The 17,898-nt window shown below is 47.8% G+C and overlaps 1 protein-coding gene across 1 annotated transcript in view; it reads right to left on the bottom strand.

The window, feature by feature from the left end:
• The window catches only part of SLC6A2 (solute carrier family 6 (neurotransmitter transporter), member 2), a 52,845-nt gene that overhangs the window by 31,948 nt on the left and 2,999 nt on the right, over window positions 1–17,898 (bottom strand). The window contains exons 3-4 of the mRNA XM_006863527.1: window positions 3,456–3,587; window positions 957–1,194 (exon numbers count right to left, since the gene is read on the bottom strand). Of these exons, the coding sequence (XP_006863589.1) occupies window positions 957–1,194; window positions 3,456–3,587 (370 nt within the window). The remainder of the gene's footprint in view (window positions 1–956; window positions 1,195–3,455; window positions 3,588–17,898) is intronic.

The raw sequence follows: 17,898 nt of genomic DNA, 5'->3' as shown, positions 1-17,898 counted from the left end.
AGTGGCAGCAGTGATGGGCTCAGGTTTAGCAACGATTGAAAGGTTAGGTTGACCCAGGGACTGGGCAGTGTTTCATTCTGTGGTGCATAGGATTGCTATGAGTCAGTATTGACATACTAGAGTTCTGGTGTGGCACTGTTGGACAAGCACTGGACCACAGGGTCAGTTTGAACTGCAAGGTTGATGGCTAAAACTTGCCAATTGCTCCTCAGAAACCCTATACAGGGTCGCTATGTGTTGGAACAGACTTGCTAGCACTTCACAACAACAGGGAACAAAGGTAACTGAGGAGTCCTGGTGTGGCAATGTAGGATAAGCACCAGACTGTTAAGTCACAACTGACTCGGCAGCACTCAGCCACAACAGGTAACTAAAACACACCCCAACAATCCGTTTCTACCAAAAGCCCTGGTGGCACAATGATTAAGCACTCAGCTGTAACTGAAGCTTTGGCAGTTTGAGCCCATCCAGAAAGGCCTAGAGATCTGCCTCAGTAAAGACCACAGTCAAGAATGCCTGACGTGGCAGTTGGACTCTATCACATATGGTTGCTATGAGTTCAAATCTGCTCAATGACACTCAACAACATGAGCACTGTTATTTTCCCAAATTTTGTTTCGTTTTCCTGAAAGACAATTATACCTCCTAAAACGTTCTTGTTTCTGCATCTGCTTGCTTATGAATCATCTCCCTATCCTGACCCCATCCTGATTCCCACCCTCCTGCCTCAGAACACAAACTTTTCAATCTGTCTTGTCCGCCACTGATCCTATCCCCAGCTCCTATCTGTACATGCTTAATGCTGACATCTGAGAATCGTTCAAGCTGGGGTCACACTCTGGTGGCTGCTCAGCAAATGTGACAAAGGATGACCAGCATGTCCCCCTCCTCTCTGCGGTTTTCCTGAGTTTCTGGTTCAGCGTTCACATACCCAGGATGAGCATTGAATGACTTACTCATAGAACTCTGCTGCCGGTGTGAACTTGTACTTGGAGTACTTCGTGTGGTTGCCCAGTACGGAGCCATTGAGGAGCTTGGGGTCAGTGCAGTTGGGGCTGTTCCAGGCATGGCCACATTCAGTCCAGGGCAGGTTGAAGGTGAAGGAGGAGAAGAGGTAGTAGAGTGACCATGCAATGATGACGTTATAGTAGAAGCCAACGTAGAGTGCGATGAGGATCACAGCATAGCCGACTCCTGCCAAAGGGACAGAGAAACCCAGTCCCGGAGCTGCCTCCGCAACTCTGCACTAGTCAACCCCTAAAAAACCACAAAGGCCATTGACTAGATCCTGACTCAAGGCAACCCCATATGTATCCGAGGAGAACTGTGTTCCATAGGGTTTTTCAATGACTATTTTTTGGGAAATTGATCTCTCTTCTGAGGCTCATCCAGGTGGACTTGAACCCCTAACCTTTCAGTTAGCAGCCCAGTGTGTTAAGTATTTGTACCAGCCAGGGACTCCTTTAGGAATGACCTTTAAGTATTCTTGGAAGTTTGGGTGAGGCTAAATCTTCCACTTTTCTGATTTGGCCATGGGCACATGACTGAGCCTGGCTAGAGAACAGCTGCTTCCCCACAGCTACACAAAGTGGTTTGTGGACGGACATACAATTCAAGTCAAACCAATAAGTCTTCTCTGAGACCATTACTGAAGCTACTAATGTAAGGATGTGTATGTTTGTTTGTGGTTGTTGTTAGACGTGTTAGGATTTAAGCCTGGAGCTACGGACAGCCGTCTCTGCTAGTCCTTGAGATGACAGTACCAGACTTGAGACTTACAGAGAGAGCAAGATCCCAGATGTGCTAATATACAAGCAACTGGATTAAGCTAATGTGCCAGACAGCAAAGCTGTTTGAACTGCAAGGTCGGTGGTTCAAGCTCACCAGTCGCTTCTCAGAAACCCTATACCAGGTCGCTATGGGTCGGAACCGAGTCGATGGAACTTAACAACAACAACAAAGCCAACCAGAGACCCCTGGCCTTTAACATAAGCCAATAAATTCCCTTTTATATCTAAACAGATAGCCATCGAGTCAATTGTGACTCATGTTGTTGTTGTTGCTAAGTGTCATCGAGTCGGTTCCGACCCCTACAACCCTGTATAGGGTTTCCAAGGAGCAGCCGGTGAGCTTGAACGTCCGACCTTGTGGTTCAAAGCAACTTTACAGTCCAGCGCATGAACTCACAGTGCCACATCAGGACTCATGGTGGTGGTGGCAGTGGTGTGCTGTGGAGTCGGTTCCGAATCATAGTGACCCTGAATAGGGTTTCTGAAGCTGTAAATCGTTACAGGAACAGAAAGTCTCATCTTTCTACTGCAGGACAATTGGTAGTTTCGTCAACAGCTGACCTTGAGGTTAGCAGCCAGATTCATAACTACTATGCTACCAGAGCTCCTTAGCAACCCTATATAGGGTTTTTAAGACTATAAATCTTTATGGGAGCAGACAGCCTCATCGTTCTCCTAAGGAACAGCTAGTAGGTTTGAACCATCAACCCTGTGGTAAGCAGCCTGATGCCTAACACAAGTCGGTGTGATATGGTGTTCTAGCAATTAAACGAAACAGTCCTAACACACAAACTCCGTAAGCCTCTTGTGATCACTGAAAGACTGAGCACAGGGGAGGTGCTCAGGATATCCACGCCACCGGGACAGTGGCCCATGGGAGTCACACTGGCCCTTGTTGCCACCTGGACCCAGTTCTCTGTTGTTGTTGTTGTTGTTAAGTGCTGGTGAGTCGGTTCTGACTCATAGCAACCCTGCATAGGATTTCCAAGGAGCAGCTAGTGGGTTTGAACCGCCAACCTTGTGGCTTGCAATCCATTGCTGATCCTAGCATGCCATCCCGGAGTCACCAGTGCTTGAGAAACACCAACTTTTACTCTGCTGCTGTTGGTGGTGGTGGGTCAGTTCTGACTCACAGCGACCCCTCTTAGGGCTACTTTCTCCAGTTGTGCTCTAAGTCCTAAATACAAGGGGCTTTAAAAAAAAGTCCCCAGAAAAAAATGGAATTGAAAAATAAGTCAATTTTTCCACAAACTCTCGTACAAAGATGGCCAAAGATGTTTCATCTACGCCCCAACTGCAATTGATTTACGGTGGCTGTTGTATTAAGGGTTATGAGGCAAATTTCTGGTGAAGCAGGAAAGAATCCACAATCAACTCATTATGTCTGCCACAGGAGTAAGAAGAGAGGGTAGTGGCGTGCATGCTGTGTACTTCAGACACTTCTAGAAGTATTTCCCATACTGAAACACAAATTCTTTCCGGCCACCAAGCTGCTGGGACCCAGGTTTCCAGACTTCCTAAGCCCACTTGTGCGTAGTGGCCACTTACCCTAGTCAAGTCCCTGTGAATCCTACAAGAGAGATGGTTGGCTTTAACTCCACCCTTGGGAGTCGATTCTCCAGGGGCCCCAAGAGCCAACCTTACCTCCCCAGACCCGTTGTTTACCTTTGAAGAATGGGCAGATCTTCCACACTGTGGCTGCCCCCTCCCGGTTGTACTGGCCCAGAGCCAACTCCATGTAGAAGAGAGGCATCCCAGCAATGATCAGGAACAGCGTGTAAGGGATCAGGAAGGCACCTAAGAACACAGAGGCAGGATGTCACCATCTCCACCCTACTCAGAGCACCTGGATGAGAGTCTGTGAGGGCAGTGAGGACCCTCACCCATCTACTCAGCTTTCCCAGGGATGTTTTGTGCTAGGTAAAGAGGAGACATGAAGAACAATTAATACTAATAATTACAGTAATCGTTGCAGTAACAGTAGTAATAATCAGAGTCATTAGCATAATAATGAAATTCAGTGATTAAAATTCAGTGACTAAAGCTACATAGGTTTGTTTCCTACAGGATTCTCAGTACAGTCACAAGTTGTAAAACTCTGAGGAAAACTGCAATCTTATTTACCAACTGTATTAAACACAGACCTTTTCTCTAATGGAAGATCATTCTGGGGAAGGCTAATCTAATCCAAACTGTGCTTTTACAGGTGTAAAAATTGAGACAAGAGAGGAAGACAAGCGCCCAAAATTATGTCTGATCGAGTTTCTACATTTGTCATTGTTGGATCCCATCGAGTGGATTTCAACTCATAGCAACCCCATGCGTACAGAGTAAAACTCTTTCTTCATGGAGTTTCCAAGGTCTTTCAGAGCAGACTGCCTGCCTTGTCTTCAAAGGTGCTTCTGGGTGGGTTTGAACTGCCAACCTTTTGGCTAGCGGTCTAGTGCTTAACAGTTTATTTTAAAGCCCCATGAGATTTCTCAAACATTGTCTCCCTGGTCTTAAGTCTCACAACAGATTGTAATATTATGAAATAATATGCTGAAATAGCTATATGCCTCTGGCAGGAACCAAGGGGCAGAGAGGTGCGTTTAATTGCTAGTGTTTGCATTGCTAAGAAGAGAGAGAGCAGGATTCGCATGCAGGTCTTCTGACCCATCAAACACATCAGGTACAGAAAGAAGGCTGAGGGCAAAGGAACCTCAGGTCAAGTTTCTGATGAGGGAAGATGTTCACCCAGACCATCACAGATGACTCTCAGGTAAAAGGTGGAAGCAACTCACTCCTGGGAGAATTCCCTGTTGAATTAGACATGCCCAAGTTTCAGAGACAATTCTCACTCTGCCTGGCAGCCTGGGGCAAGTGTAGCAGGCTCTGATGCTTCCAGGTGACTCATTGGGATGCAGGTCACAGAGGCCCAGGCTGCAAACATGACTACCAACTCCCTTTCCTGACACAGCGGGGAGGGGCCAGGTCATATCCAAATACCTCGCATCATCAGCCTTGGAGACTAAGCCGTATCTGACCAGCCCACATCAGGAAAATGCAGAGCCCAGGATCACACTAAATGATCAAATCATTAACAGTGACAATAAATCTCAGAAGTTCACACTTACTGGTTCATGTAAGGTCTCACTCAGTCCTCACAACAACCCTAAGATACGGCAGTGCTCATTTTGCCCATTTTAAAGATACAGAAACTCAGGCTCCAAGTCAGCAGGTCACAGTCAGCCAGCAACTCAGACTGTCAATTTCCAATTTCTTCCCAGGACTCTCCTTAGAGAGCCCAGGACATGGGGACAAAACAGGCAGTGATGGCCCTATATGCCAAGGCCCTTTCCTTCGTCAGCTGGAGAAAAGCTGGTGGGGTGGAGAGGTGGAAAGAAACTACTGGAAGGGAGCTCCTCTTCTGTGTCTAGCAGGGCACTGGGCACCAAACATCTGTGATTTCCTGTACCAGGAACCGTCTGGGCCTATGCATTTTTCAGAGGAGGAATCTGAGGTTTGGAGAAATGAAGTGACTTGACCAAGCTCTCACAGCTGCTTAGTGATGGATCTAGGATTTAAGCCCACATTTAGCCTGATTCTAAAGCCCCCAACCATTCCCAACACATCCTGCACACTGGAAACCATTCCTCTCGAGGTGAAGGACACGGGTCTGCTTGAGATGGAGATGGGGAGGGGAGGGGCAAGGCATAGGGAATTCTGGGACTGAAGCTCTAGAGCAGTCAAGCCACCCATCTGTTGGCCACACTCTGGCACAATCCCTGACTCCAGGTGGGACTTCTTTGAAATGACCATAAGCCAACCTTTCTCTCCACCTCTCATTTCTTGCTTTCAATCTCTTTTCTTCTGGATCTTCTACACAAAGAGGATTGGTCTAACACCCAAACCCATGTCTATCCACATTGATGCTGGTAGTGGTAGTGCTGATAGTGGGGTTAGTGAAAGAACGCCTGGTATATGGCAAGTCCTACTAATGTAGTCGTTATGAATCAGGCTGCTTACCTCACAGTCGGCAGTTTGAAACTACCAGCAGTTCCGCGGGAGAAAGATGAGGCAGTCTACTCCCGTAAAGCTTTATAGCCTCGGAAACCCTATGTAGGGTCACTATGAGTCGAAACCAACTCCACGGTACTTAACAACAACAATTCTAAGTTTTGGGAGAAAGATAAGCTTTCTGCTCCTGCAAAGATCTATACAGCTTTCAACAGCACTTACCAACAACATTAAGTTTTACATAATTGCTCATTTAAATCCATCCATGAGAGACAATTATCACTAATCCTATTTTCTACCACCTGTCTGTCAGTCTGTCATACTATAGTGACTTGCATGTTGCTGTGAGGCTGGAAGCTATGCCACTAGTATTCCAAATACCCATGGTGGAGGAGTTTCAACAGAGCTTCCAGACTAACAGATCAAGAAGAAATGCCCAGCGATCACTTCTGAAGATTAGCCAATGATAAGCATATTAAGAAAGGTGTGCAACAAGGTTGTATTCTTTCACCATACTTATTCAACCTGTATGCTGAGCAAATAATACGAGAAGCTGGGTTCTATGATGAAAAACGTGGCATCAGGATTGGAGGAAGACTCATTAACAACCTGCGATATGCAGATGATACAACCTTGCTTGCTGAAACTGAAGAGGGTTTAAAACATTTACTGATAAAGATCAAAGAGCCCAGCCTTCGATATGGATTACATCTCAATGTCAAAAAAACAAAAATCCTCACCACTGGACCAATAAACAACATTCTTACTAACAGAGAAAAGACTGAAGTTGTCAAGGACTTCATTCTTCTTGGATCAACTATCAACACTCACGAAAGCAGCAGTCAAGAGATCAGACGACGTATTGCATTAGGCAAATCTGTTGCACAGGAACTTTTTAAAGTGTTGAAGAGCAAAGATGTCAGCTTGAGGACTAAGGTGCGCCTGACCCAAGCCATGGTATTTTCAATAACCTCATATGCATGCGAAAGCTGGACAGTGAATAAGGAAGATCATAGAAGAATTGATGCCTTTGAGTTATGGTGTTGGAAGAGAATACTGAAAGTGCCCTGGACTGCCAAAAGAACCAATAGATCTGTTTTGGAAGAAGTGCAGCCAGAATGCTCCTTAGAGGCCAAGATGGCCAAACTTTGTCTCTCATACTTTGGACATATTGTCAGGAGGGAACAGTCGCTAGAGAAGGATATCATGCTTGGTAAGATGGAGGGTCAGAGAAAAAGAGGAAGATCCCCAACAAGATGGTTTGGCCAGGTGGCAGCATCGATGGACTTAAGTGTGGCAACAGTAGTGAGGTTGGCCCAGGATCGGACATTGTTTCGTTCTGCTGTGCATAAGGTCGCTATGAGTCGGTGCCGACTTGATGGCACCTAACAATAACAACAAGCGTATTATACATCATAACAGAATATTTTCTGATATAGTGTTGGATGATGAGCCCCCAAGGTTAGAAGGCACTACACAACAGATACAACCCTGGGCTCAAACATGCCAACAATCGTGAAGAAAATGCAGGACCGGGCACCATTTTTATTCTCTTATTTATATGGTCACCATGAATCTGCATCAATTAACTAATAACAACAGCTCTATTTTACAGATGAGGAAACTGAGGCTTGGAAAGGTCAATTTGATTGGCCAAGCTTAGTAACTATGGAGCTTGGCTGCAAGCCTGAATCTCTCTGACTTCCATTTTGCCTCTCACTGATACTCACCCTTGAGGGCCTGGGACCAGGGAGAGGAGAAGTAGATGCTTTCAACAGTTAACAAGCCTGAAGACCAAAGTCTTCATAAGAGATCATATTGTTATCATAGCCCAAGGGACTATGGGAATGAAAAAAAACAGGAGTCGCGGCACAGACCTTGGCACCGAGGTTTGCCTCTGGTGAGTAGATGCTATTTCTACATGGCCAATGAACAGCAACATCAACCAATTAACTAGGTGTCTCATCTTGGCCAATTTTCTCAACTCACAACCTCTGAGTGGCACTGCCAACAAGTCAGTGAGTTGTCCAGTTTGGTCATCGCCTGGTCTGCCCCTCCCTCTGGTGGAAGGCAACAAGTTGGCAGGGAGTGTCCCCCTCGGGGAGAGAAGTGGAGGTGGGTCTGTCTGCACATGTCTGCCCTGTGATCGTGTTTCAGAGACGCGCCACCAAAGCTGAGGGTGAAATGGATCAAGAAGACTCAAGGATCTGAAATGGCTGAGTGCAAATGAAACACAGAGACCTGCCCAATGGCCGTGTCTCCATCTACGAAGACTCAGCCTCCTTAGCTGAGGATACAGAGGAAGGCAGGGCTGAGGAGTCAGACGGGACTTTAGGGGCTTCTGAACTCAACTGGTGGTGCAGATGGTCTGCAATTGGCTATAAGCCTAAAAGGGGCTCTGGTGAAACAATGGTGAAGTGCCCAGCTGCTGATGAAAAGGTTGGTAGTTTGAACCCACCAGGAGCTCTGCAGGAGACAGGGCTGGTGATCCACTCCTGTAAAGGTTGGTGGAGAAAGCCCTATGGGGCAGTTATACTCTGGCACATGGGGTCACTGAAAACTGAAATTGACTTAACGGAACCAAACAATAGCACAGACCTAAAACCAGCAGTGTTGCGGAGTGTGACCTGGGAGGGGGTGCAGAAAGGAGAGATCCCCTGAGACCTCCCTCAACCAACTTCCCGGGTTACTGCGGGTAAAAGTCCATAAGGAATTCTGGTCCCACCATAATATAAACAAGAAGCAGAAATTCACAACACTTTTCCCTCAGTGCCCTCAGTTCAGCTGAGGACTATCAAAGACTTTTACCAGAGCCCTGAGACCAACCTGGCAAATGCCTCGGTGGGCAGATTTGCCCCCGAGAAAGCCCCAATGGCATATCAGACAGTAGTATACAAGAGAGGGTATAAGGTTCCAAGCAGGAAACAGGGTCCCCCAAGCAGGCCTGTGCAAACAGCATGTAGGCTGGGACAAAAGCCTCAGGCAGCCCTTCCCAACCCCAGTCTAGAGATGGTGACAAGACGAAAAATCAAGCCACCAGTTGCTAATTCAAACACATGTATCTTCCCACCTTGACAGGTAAATGTTGCAGAAGTTCTAGCGTAAAGTTCAAATTGGGAATCCTCAGCTCTGTGGTGTGGTGGCCTCTCCCTCCTCTTCTCTCAGCTCCATTCAGCCATAGGAGAGGTCTTTGTCCCTACAACCACTCCTCATCTGCAATATAAGCTGTCCACAGTTCCTGCTGTGTGACAAGGGGGCTCTGGTCTCCCCTTGGATCTGGGGTGCATACCCACAGCTCAGTCCACACTGAGGAAACGAACAAGCAAGAGGCCCACACAGGGAATCCAGAATCTATCAGGAACCTGGAGCACGATGGTAGGGGGCACGTACGGGCCCTCCTGGTCCCCAGGATGCCTGGTCCCGGGGGGAGGGTTTTTTTGTTTTTGTTTTTGTTTTTTTGTGTGTGTGGTCAGTGTCAAAAACATAAAACAAAAACCCATTGCTATCAAGTGGATTCTGACTCACAGTGACCCTGTATAGGATTTATAGGAACAGAAAACCTAGTCTTTCCCCCATCGGGTAGCTGCTGAGTTTGAACTGCTGACCTTGTGGCTAGTAGTCCAGTGCTTATCCTACAACACCATCAGTGGCTGGATCAGGACTTTCTAAAGCCCAGGCCCAGAGCAGCCTAGATCTAAGGTCCTGCTACCGTTGCCTACATACCCTTGGGCAAAGGCACCTCCATGAGCATCGCTGTCAGATTTTTGACTCACAGAGCTCCCACATGACAGAGTAGAACTGCCCCACAGGGCTCTGGTAGCGTAGTGGTTACGAATCGGGCTGCGAATCTTAAGGTCAGCAGTTTGAAACTACCAGCTGCTCCGTGGGAGAAGGATGAGGCTTTCTGCTCCCGTAAAGATTTATAGCCTCAGAAACCCTGTTCAGGGTCGCTATGGGTTGGAATCGACTCCACGGCACTTAACAACAATGACAACAATCTTCAAAGGAGCAGATCACCAGGTCATTCTCCCATGGAGACACTGGGTAACAGCCAAACACTCAACAGAGAAAGCACTGGCGTGCAGCAATGAATAAAAACAGGGAGGTGAAGTGTCCGGCACTTAACAGATGCTCTGGAAACAGGTGAGTGGCTGTCCTGTCATCAAACATGGGACAGATGGGAAGCACCTTTGTAAACTGGGAACCTCAAGACTGCCATGTGGCCAGCTGCAAAGAACACATGCCGGAGCCTCTCCAGCGAAGAAGGACTAGGAGCCACCGTCTCTTCATGTGCCAAGTGGGCTGGCGACTCCCCATTACCCTCACCCATATTCATACCAGAGTGCCAATCACTGCCAGAGCCCAGTAGAGACGCCCTAGGCCACAGTCATCCCATTGGTCCTCCTTCAGGAATGTAGGACGTAGTCCCCCAGCTGCTGGGGGTAATGCTGGCACAAGAGCCTCAGCTGACGTGAGACACCTCCACTAAAGCCACATCCCTCAACAGGGACCAACAACTCCTCCACATGGACATCAAGCTCCCTCACCACAAAGTAGGGGTCCACTGCCTCAGAGTCCTGGAACCTCAGGTCTTACATACATCTGGTCATTTCCATGAGACCAGCCAGAAGCAGAAATTCCGGGTTTCAAGTGGGGGCTTCCACACAAAACCTGAGAGCTAGTGTCTTTGACCACTAGGGGTCGCTCCCTCACCTTTGCCTTGGGCCCAGTTGACGCTGGGTTTGAGCTATGGCCCCCGTAACAGTCCACACAAGAAACAGTCCCAGACCTCCAACAGATTCAATGCAGCTTCCTAAGGAAGGCAATGGCCACTGGGTGCTGGAGAATGAGAGCTGGGTCCCTGCCTCCTCTTGTCACAACTTCCCTTCTGCCATCAGCTGGAGGGTCTGACTTGATTTTATTAATGAAATGAAGTTGGGAGTTTCCTTATAGTCTTAGAAGACTTTGGTTTCATAACTCTCCAGCCTGGTCTCTTTCAGGGAAATAAATGAGAAAGTGTTTGGGACACTCAGGACTCATAGAGGGACCTCACCTCCCTCATTTAGGATATGCCATGTGGTAGTGGTGGTGGTATGCCTTAGAGTCCATCTGGATTCATAGCGACCTTGGATAGGGTTTCAGAGGCTGAAAATCTTTCCAGGAGTAAAAAGTCTTATTTTTCTCCTGCACCTACATGCCACATCAGAAGTCCAATAGCTCCAGTAATAAAACCTAAAATAGCACGAACTTTTAGAATATCTGGTGTGGTGCTGTAGAATAAGCACCAGACTACTAACCACGAGATCGGCAGTTCAAACCCACCAGCCACTCCTCAGAACCCTATACAGGGTCACTGTCAGTCGGAACAAACTCTATAGCACTTAACAACAACAACAGACCTTGAACATGTCTGTATTACGAGCATATGACAGATATTAAGGATCCCCAGTAGCACAATGAGCTATTAGATGGGCTGCTATTCAAGATGTTAGCAGTTCGAATGTATTAGCTATTCCAAAGGAGAAAGATTTTCAGCTTCAGAAACCCTATCCAGGATCCAGGATCTCTATGAGTTGGGACTGACACCAAGGCACACCATCACCGCATTACAGACTTTTAGTCAATGTTTTGGGTTAAAATGGATCCCAGTGGTGACTCACATGAGGCTACAGCTCATGGAGAATGGGGCCTTTCTCCACGTTTGCTGTGGCTAATCCTTAGTTAAGCAGTTGGGTTTGAGACCTCAGGGCAGGATGTAACATTTATCCCTATTAACCCCAACTTGTTGGAAACAGCCTTTCTGGATCCTTTTGGCCAGCTGGGAGCAATGGGCCAAACCATGCTAGTGATCCAGAAGAAGGTCTCAGCTCAGAGCTGGCAGCCTCATTTCTGTGAAATGGTCAGCAAACCAGTCAGCAGGACCTCACGCCAGCTGACTGGCTCCTGTGCAGTTGGTGTCAGATTTGGAATGTTCTGGGTGCAGACGGCCCTGCAGCCAGACCAGATGTGAGGGCCCTGTATTTGGGAGCTCTGCCCCAGCCACCTGAGTTACTGCAGCTAAGAGAGTTCCAGAGCTCCAGGTCTCAGGAACCCTCATTGTCTCCCATGCAGGAATGTTAACCCCCATTTTCTAGGAGGAAACTACTGGGAGACAAAGTTGTTGTTGTTAAGCGCTGTCGAGTCAGTTACGAAGAGCGGCTGCTGAGCTTGAACTGCCGACCTTGTGGTTCAAATCGACTTTGCAGCCCAGTGCATTATAAACAGGACAGAGTAGAACTGCCCCAAGGGGTCTCCAAGGCTTCTTTACGGAAGCGGATTGCCACATGTTTCTCCCACTAAGTGACTGGTGGGTTTGAACCTCCATCTTTCCGTTAGCAGTTGAGCATTTAACCACTGTGTCACCAGGCCTCCTTGTTACAAACTGCCATCCAGTCAGCCCCTCGCTCCATGCACAATGGGATCAGTCTGCAGTCATCCACAGGGTCTCACTGACTGATTTTTGGATGTAGATCACCAGGCCTTTCTTCCTAGTCCTTCTTAGTCTGAAGCTCTGCTGAGACGTGTTTAGCACCAGAGCAACATGCAAGTCTCTACTGACAGATGTAACTTGTAGGAACTGAACCCAGACCTCTTGAGTAGAAGATGACAATCGTGCCACTGAGATAAGTTACCTACCTATTGCCATACAGTCTATTCCAGCTCAAAGAGACAGAACAGAGTAGAACCGCTTCTTGTGTTTCTGAGACTGTAAAGCTTCACGGGGTCAGACAGTCTCATCTTTCTCTCTTGGAGTGGGTAGCTGACAGAATATGGAGCGCCTGACCCCTGACACAATGCTCTTTCTAGTACACTAGAGCCCTGGCCTTCATCAATCTTCTCTTAGAATAAATTCTGCTCCCTCCAAAATCAGGACCCCCCACCCCACTCCTGAGTCTGCCTTGTTACCAGTATTATTGAGTACCAACAATAATAGTAACAACTACATTTACTGAGCCCCTACTATGTGCTAAACACTGTTTTGAGCACTTGTAGCAGACCTGGGACCCTCTTGCCCTGTCCCTTGCCCCCTTAGACAAAAAAAAAGCATGCATCCCCCTGCACTCTGTGTATAAAACAGGAAAACTGCAAAGCTGAAACAAAATTGCAAAATTGAGTAACAAGAAGATCATTTAGCTGAAACATTTTCACCCCACAGCCAACAACACCTGCTTATGCACCCATATGTAACCAACCTGTATATATAGCTCATTTTTACAAGCACTCGGTGTCAGAGTGGTTTAAGCAATAGCTGACACTCTGTCCACCGGCAATAAACCTTGCTCTTCTGAGATCCCAGACTGAGTCTTTTAATCTGCACGGTACCATAACATTTTTTTTTTTCTTAAATGTTCTATTGTGAATTATGTAATAGTTTACTTGGAGGCCCCAGCGAGATCTTAGTCCAGCCTTTCTTACATGAACTTCACCAGCCTTTCTCTGGGAGGCCGACCCCCCACTTCCCCTCCCCTCCCCCAGAAGAGGAGGCACCACCTGAGATGTTCTAGGGCTCCTCCCTCTGCTCTTGGGTTGATCCGCATGGAGAGGATCATCTCAGAAGAGTAAGTTACTGTCCTGGTTCCTGGTGAGTAAAGACTCTTTTCTGTTAATCTAAATTTCCATCATTTGGATGCAAACGGGAATTCACCTGGGACTTCGGTCCATCTGACTGTGGCCACTTTGTCTTCTTTGTATCTGTCTGTTCTGTCATTACAAATTTTAAATGTTCCTTGTCGTCATTTGTCAGAATGAGTGCATGATCGCTTGCATGTGTGTGTGTGTAACCAGACCTTGCTTGTGAGGACCTGGTCTGTGCGGCTCCATGGCAACAGCCATGGAGTCTGAGTGGGCCTGAACTTGCAGTTCTGTGGTCATGTCGTATGGCATTAACAGTGACTCACCTCCCCACAAGGAAACTGACCTGGCCTGCGATTACAGAAGCACCTTAGCCAAGATGGACCCAAGTTCCTGAGAGAGATACAGCCAGGCAGGTGACTATATGGGACCCCCTCCCCTGTGACCTACATCTTAGATTCTTTTGTCTTTAATGGGCTTCTTACTTTGTCTCACAATTAAGTCTTCATCTGTTTCCTATTATTACTATTCTTGCTTTAGGTCTCTAATGGTGTCGTCCCCCCCCCCTCCCCGCCAACAGTAGACCTGTCTCTCCAAACCAATCTTAGAAACTGTCTTCTCGGGGCTCAGTGTCTCCCTTAATCCCTGCCTGTCTTCAATGCCCCATCTCTGCCTAGACAGATTTCAATTCTTCTTATCCTCTTTCCTCCATGAGCTCAAAACTTTACCTCTCTTTGCCTTCCACAGCGGTAGAGACTGTCTAACTTTTTATATGACCTCCTCCTCCAGGAAGCCTTCTGACACCACTCTCCAGATGAGACCAATTTTTATTTACTCTGTCTTTTTCTCCTCTTATATATTCTGAGCTGTGGAGAGGCTGTTGAGGTAGTTGCATGCCTTCCCAAAGGTGTTGTAGCGGACCAGGCATGCAGCGTCCAGCTGTAAGTAATGGGGAGTTGGCGGCAGGGTCAGTAGTGGCCAGAGATGCTCCAGGGAAAATGTCTACCTGGCATCCCTCCTCAGAGTGCTCACCAGTTCCTCACGAACTTTCAGGAAGGCCCGCTGCTCCTCCTCATCCTCAGCCCAGTCCCTGTCACCCACCGGGATCAGGTGCAAGGTGAGCTTGGGTTAAGCACCACCCCTCCTGTCCGGGGCCCAGCTTTGCAGTCAGTTTCAGATCCGCATAGCCACTCCTAGTCACTCAGGTTACAGTCACTCTTCAGTCCCTGGCCCAAGAACACGGTTACCTCGGAACAGGAAGGTTATGATGGCTTTGAAGTTTCTTGAAGCGATTCTATCCTAGCAAAGGTAGGGGCTGCTCAGGACCCAAAGGAAGGAGCGAGACACCATGGACCGCCGAGTTGGCACTGAGCAGGAGGAGTGGCATGCCTGGTCCACTACAACACCTTTGGGAAGCCATGCAACTACCTCAACAGCCTGTCACGGCTCTGAACATCCTGGAAAAATATGGCCGCAACCTCCTCAGCCCTCAGAGGTCCTGGTACTTGAGAGGGGTCAAGTTTAATAACCCTGTCTTTCACAGTACAGTGGATTCGGGGCTGGGGAACCAGGATGTGCTGCAATTGTATGACGACACAGAGGAACAGCCAGATGGGCTGAGCTTCCCCAAAATGCAGAAGAAACCAGATGAGCACCAGCTTGCTACAGTCACACTGGAAATACTTTCTAGTGGCAGTTTGTACCTTTTCGGGATGGGCAGAGACATTGCCCATCATTCTGGAAAAGGCTGGGAAGTAGTCAAATTACTCCTTAAAGAAATCATTCCTAGATGTGGCTTGCCCTTGTCAACTGGCTCAGACAATGGACCAGCGTTTCTCAGATCTCATACAACCTTTCTAAAGCCTTAGGCATCACTTAGATGCCTACCATCCCCAGAGTTCAGGACAGGTAAAATGACAAAATTCGTGTCAGTCCTGGTTTTCCTGGAACCCATGGCTCACTTCTCTACTAACTGGAATCTCGGGGCCCCTGCTAATCTTATCCATAGCATTGTTATTGGGCCCCTGCATCTGTAACTCCCTCGTCAGATTTATCCAAAATCAGATAGAATCCGCCAAACTCCTAATACACTCCCAGAATTATGAACCCTTACAACAAGATGAAGTTTGCTCAAAGATTTGAGCTAGTCACAACGAGGGGAAATATAGCAGACCTGGGGCCCTCCTGCCCAGCCCCTTGCCCCCTTAGACAAAAAACAGCATGTATCCCCCTGGCCACTCTGTGCATATAACAGGAAAACCGCAAAGCTGAACCAAACCTTGCAAAATTGAATAACTGAAGAGTATTTAGCTGAAACATTTTCACCCCACAGCTAACAATACCTGCTTATACACCTATATGTAACCAACCTGTATGTATAGCTCACTTTTACAAGTACTCGGGGTCAGAGTGGTTTAAGCAATAGCTGACACTCTGTCCGCCGGCAATAAACTTGCTTTTCTGAGATCTGGGACTGAGTCTTATACTCTTATACTATGCACCGTGCCATAACAGAACCACTATGCCAAGAAAGTGCACAAGAAAAGATGAATAACTTGTCTGAGGCCACAGTTCCAGGGAACGCAGGACTCAGATTCAAACCTCATCTGTCCGAGCCTCAACTCTTGCTATGATGCACAGCTTAGAGCTGTCAGCAGGACGCATGTCAAACAGAAGCAGCCATTTGCAAAGAACAACCTACATCAGCAGGAAAGCAAACGTAGGGACCTCCTCACATGGACTAAGTAACAGAGGTGTTTCTTAAGGTCTCATGCCAGGGCTGAGCCCACAGCCTGGAGACCCCCCATCACTTGGTACGCTTCCTCCTAAAGCACATGGTGTGAGAAGGTTCTTAGCAAAACCTTGCATGAGAGTTGCTTCCCCTCGGCCCATGCACCTGAGGAGCTAGCTTTGGGGAAGGAAGATGTTTAGGCAGGCTGATCTTTCCCAGTAATTCATTCAGAAAATATTAGCCGGGGGCCTAAACTATTGGCAACTTCATCATTTCAAAACATCCTCCAGTCTGGGCCAGCATGAACAGCCGGACTTGGAGAGGTTGCCGCATTATTCCTGGCACCAGAAAGGCACACAGACCCAAGTGTGTTAAATTACAGGGTTGGCAGGGCCTGGCTCTGGGGCTACGCTGAGCTAGGGCATCACAGAGGGTATCTCAGGGAACTCAGGCTCAAAGAGGGGTTGTGCAGTGCCCAAAGGCACACAGTGAGCACCAGGGCTGGGATGTGAACCTGGCTTTCTGGGCTGTTTCCACAGTGGCAGAATAACTGCCTGCATGTCTGCTTGCCCATCTCTTAGGCTCACTTCAGATTTGCTGGTGGAAATTTGATCCACAGGGAACAGCCAGGAGCCCCCAGAAAGGAGGTGCTTCTCACTCTGGGATAGGGCTGTATTGCTTCCCCCAATACATGGACATCCTAGCCAGCAACAGAGACTCACCCCTTTCTTACTCTGGCATTCAAGGCTCCTACAGCCCAGCTCCAACTTGACTCTCCCGCACCTCTTCTGACTCACCCTCCAGCAAACCTATGAGCCTCAGACATATGATCGGAATAGTTTTTTATTCCCCTCAGCTATCTAGACCCTTCCATCCCGAGGCGCTAACTCCAACTACAGCCCACTTCCCACCAAGTCCTTTCTAACCAGCCCCTCCTCAGACCTTTAGAGCCCTTGTTGCCTCTCTCACCCATTTCACGCACCATCACTCTCAAGCTAATAAAAAATAACAATGACATTCCTAAGGCCATATCCCAGGTGTACGTGCATCTCGGCTTCACTCCTCACAACAACTCTCTGAGTTGGACGCTGTTACCTCCATTCACAGATGAGGACACAGAGGCTCAGAGAGTTGTCCAAGTCACCCAGGTAGGAATTGGAACCCAGGGCCATCTAACTCTCCTGTCAAGGTTCCTAGCCTTGTTTAGGTTTTCAGTGACCCACAGCTTCACTGCATTCATTACTGCTGAGTGTGTACGCACTTGCTTTAAGACACGGCACCAAGTCTTAGAAGACTGAGACCATTTCATTCATTCATTCATTTAAAATTTGTTGGTCATCTTCTACCCCATTCCCTGGATGCAGACCTTCTCTTGGGCATTAGAAATATAGGAATGAAAAAGCCACAGCCTCTGCCTTCAAAGTGCCTCGTCTAGTTGGGGGAGAGTCCTGCAAAGGGAGAAATGACGGAATAGGGAGAGGAACCCAGGAGAGAGAGTTTCCAGCCAACATCACCAAAACACTGGAACCTGTAACAGATCTGCTGTTTGCTATCTCTCCCTGCTGTGGCGCTGTGGGCTAAGGCACTGGACTGCAAGGTCACCGGTTCAATCTCACCAGCTGCTCCTTGGAAACTCTATACAAGGTCTCTATGAGATGGAACTGACTCAATGGCACTTAACAACAACATCTCTCCCTGCATACAGCAGGTGCTTCTCCAACTACAGTATCAGTAAAAGCCCCGTGGATGTGCGTGGATGTGCGTGGA

The sequence above is a fragment of the Chrysochloris asiatica genome, unplaced genomic scaffold (genome assembly GCF_000296735.1).
Source record: "Chrysochloris asiatica unplaced genomic scaffold, ChrAsi1.0 scaffold00055, whole genome shotgun sequence".
NCBI lineage: Eukaryota > Metazoa > Chordata > Mammalia > Afrosoricida > Chrysochloridae > Chrysochloris > Chrysochloris asiatica.
This window is presented reverse-complemented; position numbering and strand designations above follow the sequence as displayed.